This window comes from Protomyctophum parallelum (assembly GCF_964188405.1).
Source record: "Protomyctophum parallelum genome assembly, chromosome: 20".
NCBI lineage: Eukaryota > Metazoa > Chordata > Actinopteri > Myctophiformes > Myctophidae > Protomyctophum > Protomyctophum parallelum.
Genome location: NC_139718.1, coordinates 20,188,078 through 20,192,192, shown reverse-complemented (window position 1 = coordinate 20,192,192; position 4,115 = coordinate 20,188,078). Strand labels below are relative to the sequence as shown.

At 46.2% G+C, this 4,115-nt stretch overlaps 1 protein-coding gene across 1 annotated transcript; it reads right to left on the bottom strand.

Annotated features, from left to right (window-relative positions):
• Nucleotides 1-2,302: 2,302 nt before the first annotated feature.
• Nucleotides 2,303-3,776, bottom strand: LOC310877558 (uncharacterized protein; the record flags this gene model as incomplete). Its single annotated transcript, XM_083791466.1, has 1 exon — nucleotides 2,303-3,776. The coding sequence occupies exon 1, from the start codon at nucleotides 2,972-2,974 to the stop codon at nucleotides 2,303-2,305; it is 672 nt and encodes a 223-aa protein (XP_083647592.1). The 5' UTR covers nucleotides 2,975-3,776.
• Between the last annotated feature and the right edge of the window lie 339 nt (nucleotides 3,777-4,115).

Sequence of the window (4,115 nt, the reverse complement as noted above, 5' to 3'; positions counted from 1 at the left end):
ACAAGAAGTATATTCCTGCAACTAATAAATATATTGAAAAAATATCTGTTTAAGCCCTTATACTAATAGTAGAAAAATCAGCAAAGATAAATAGTGATCTCAATATGATTTGCTGCAGCCTACAATCAATACTGGGGCATTTACCACTATCACATCTCATTCGACTATCGACATGCATCACTTTAATGGTTGTGTTCACCTAGAGTTACTGATGCAGACAGCCTGTCCTCGAAGCAATGCATCAATTGCTAGTTCAATACTTTGACTATTACAAGGACAAATCCCCATCCCAGCATTCCTGATGCATCCCAAATGATACACTGATGTTTTCCAGGCAATCATACCTCTGCTGCTCTGCTGTTTCTAGATTTAATTTGAATGAAGGACTAAGCTATTGAATAGTGAAAACATTTTTTCTTCTTTTAAACATGATTCCTAGGAAGCAAGAAAACAAAGCCCAACAAGCATTTTAGCATTAGTCTCCTGGAGATCAGCACTAACAGATGTATTGTAGAAGTGGGGGCAGAGTGGGATGGCCTAAAAGATAAGCATAGGAGAAGAAAACATGAAATGGATGGAAAGAGCAGAAACAAAAAGAATCTTGCGCTATTAGGTAGAAACCAGGTCACCTACATGGGGAACTGATACATTGCTGTGGCCATGGTGAATCATTATTGATTGACCATCGCCTCCTAACAAGATCTATTGAATAAAGTGATTGACTGCAGAACGACATTGTCATTATGACAATAGGTTTGTCCCTGAACAGCGCTGCTATGACAAAGTATTAATGAATATTCATTGTAAAGATTAATCAGTTTCAACAAAGATTTGTTGTCTAACACATTGTCTAATCGCGCTATACTGTACAGTTTCTTTTTTTATTTCTCTTTCCTTGATAAGAATTGAATGTCACCAGTGTCCCTACTGTGGTGCATACAATCTACGTACTGTAAATTATGATCCCGTTGTTTTGGATGCAACACTCACTCTGTCTCACATGACAGCACGAATGATCAGCAAAATGTCACTGTCTCCTCCTTTGCTCCCATTAACATTGCATACAGTACATGGCTTAGTCTAAGTGTATACCCAACATTACACAAACAAGCAGTGTCAAACACAAGCAATTTTCCTTTACAGTACATTGCTCCACACGCAGCCAGTTCCAGTTCATTTTCAATTACGGCTATTCCTAAATCCCGGAGGGAGATTCTACAGTTCTCTATAGATACAGTGTTTGGTGGATACATTCTGAGGGTTTCTTGGAACAGAAAACACTGAGGGTAAAGAGAGACGAGGGGTTGCCAGGTGACAAAATGAATGAGGCCACAGGTGGAATCATCCCAGGCATAAACTCCTCTCCTCTTTTATCTTGCTCCCTTGATCCCGCTGTCTCTTCCCTGCCAACAATATTTGGCCGCTGAGTGTGGTGGCCAAGGCACGTTTTCTGAACTGTCAATGTAATTTCCTTATCAGCACAATACATAGATGTTTCTGTTTTCTTTACTAACCTCTGTTTTTCATTCCTCATCCTACCTCTGTCCGCTGGCTTTATATAACAATGCAGCAAATATTCTCCTTCCCTGCCCCTCTTTCACTCTCTTTCTCAGATTCTTATTCCAGCAAACTGGCCAATCTTACATAATCCTCCCAATCTCTCCATCGTCTCTATATAATTTCTGCATAACCTGAGTGATGTGCTGAGAAAAAACTCCTTTTACCATGTTACTATAGTCAATCTTCAGACCACTTCACGTACGATCTGATCTGGTAAAAACACTAACCAATTGGAGACCTCACATTCCAAGTTATAGATCTCTTGTCAAACCATTACACTGAAACTGCAAAGAGCAGAGCATCTGCACAAAAACTGAACACATGAATGATATCTTGAAGACATCGTGACTAGTACCGTTTTCATCGGTTTGCTAGCTATTGCCATTTCCTCAGCGATGCACCATAAGTCTGTGTGTGCTGATCCTGCAGCTCCTAGCTGTAGTAGTAGACACTCAGACCATGAGGACCTGCAGCTCCTAGCTGTAGACACTCAGACCATGAGGACCTGCAGCTCCTAGCTGTAGACACTCAGACCATGAGGACCTGCAGCTCCTAGCTGTAGACACTCAGACCATGAGGACCTGCCTCAAGATGCAAGAGCAGAATAGCGGAAAAGGACAGCAGCCAACCAGGTCAATGAATAGTAGCTAATAGAGAAGTCTATCCATGGTTTGTATGCAAAAAAGCAACGAATGCAAAAAAAAAAAAAAAAAGCTCTGAGTGAACACAGTCCTCCAATGTTCTATTTGTGCTTGACAGGCCATGGGAGGCAGGTACGCAGCCCCAGCATAGAGGAGAACACGATGGTGGGACGATGTTTCTTGAACCGCAGGCCTTTCTTCAGCCGCTGGGTGTTCTCCGCCACGTACAGCTCCCCCTGCTGTACCTGCCCAGAGATGCGGGACACCTTCTCCCCTTGAATGACCACGTCTCGTTCCGAGTGCACGAACACCTCCCTCAGCTCCTCCAGATGCCGCTCCATGGCATGGATGACCCGCTGGCGCTCCTCCACCTCCAGGAGGTGGCGCCGGGCAGCCGCAAACTCCATGCTGGAGCTGGGTGTGACCAGCTTGGAGGAAGGGGTCGTGGCGGCGCCCGAGGGTGGTTCTGACCCCGCGAGCAGGGCCCCGGTCACCCTCTGGAAGTCCCCCATGGAGATGGAGCGGCGGGTGGCCGGGGAGGCCAGCGCCAGGAGGGCAGAGACGGAAGTGGAGGGGGGCATGGCTAACGGGGGCAGAGGGGGTGGAGATAACGATGAGGAGGAGGAAGAAGGAGAAGCCTCGGGTGGATGGAGGTCGGGGTGGGGGTCCGCGTTGGTGATAGCTGCCACCAAATCATCTGTAGCAACCTCATCGAGGTCGTCTGTGTGTTGCGCTTGTCGTCTCTTCATGTTCAGTGCTGTTGTCTCTCCCATGCACTTTCTCTGTATTGTCACTGCCCTGTTGTTGCTGTTGTAGTTCTTCCTCCCGTGTCAGGCAGCAGAGTAGAGCTTTAGAAGAGAGAGCATGGAGAGCGTGATGTGGAGTGATGCGGCTCGGCCGCCTCTCCATTCATTAATAAGTGAGCTGAGCCAGGTTTCTGGCTGCTTCTGTGTCCGTTCCGCTGAGCTGGGGAGGTGCTCGACGGTGCCTCATTGGCTGCTCGGCTCGTGACCACGTCAGCCAACGAATGGCCAGCCCGCCTCTCTGCTGCTGATGCTAGCTAGGCTGTCATGTCCTCTGGTTTACTGTCCATTCCCCATCCTCATGCTGTGCTCAGCTCTGTTTCGCAAAGAGAAGGGTCTGTCTGTCCTGGATGGATGGAACTGAAAAACACAGATTGAATGAAGAATGAATGAATACAGATGAGTCAGGACTTCATCCGTTCCCTCTGTCTCTCTTTCCGCTTGTCGTTTGGCTCAATTTGAGTACTATGAGCTTGTCTTCTCTCCTGCTATCCCTCTTACCAGCTGCCCCCCCCCCCCCTCCACTCTTTATCTCTCGTCTCTCCCATGGCTGGTTGCCCCTAGCAACACAGTATCGACATCAGATGGCAAAAGCAGGAAGGAGGGGCGGTGCTCTAGTTTCTCTCTCTCTATCTCTCTCTTTCTTTATCACCTTCCCGCTCACCATTATCATTCTTTCCCAGTATTACTTCCCGTACTGCCTTTCCAGTCATGCCTTTTCTTCCTCTTCAGTCTCGAACTGTATTATCTCTCTGCCCATAAGAACTGCATGTTGGCCAAATAAACACATTCATAATAATGCAATTATTTATTATCAGTGTGGTTGCCGATAGGCAAGCAGACTATTGTTATTGGTCTTTTTTCCTATCCTCTGTTTGGACACGATTACACCCCTTTTTCATTTTATTTTCTGAAAATCTTTTTTTGAAAATCTTTTAGGAAAATAAATGATCCCTCGATAGTTACTCAAGGCCCACCAGTACCCAGTGTTTGGGAAACACTGCAATACAGCACCTAGATTTCTCTTGGCCTTCCATTGCTGGGTAGTGGGTAATATTTCAATTTATGTCTAGACAGCTATTGACTGATGACCGGAATTGGGATGGTAGAA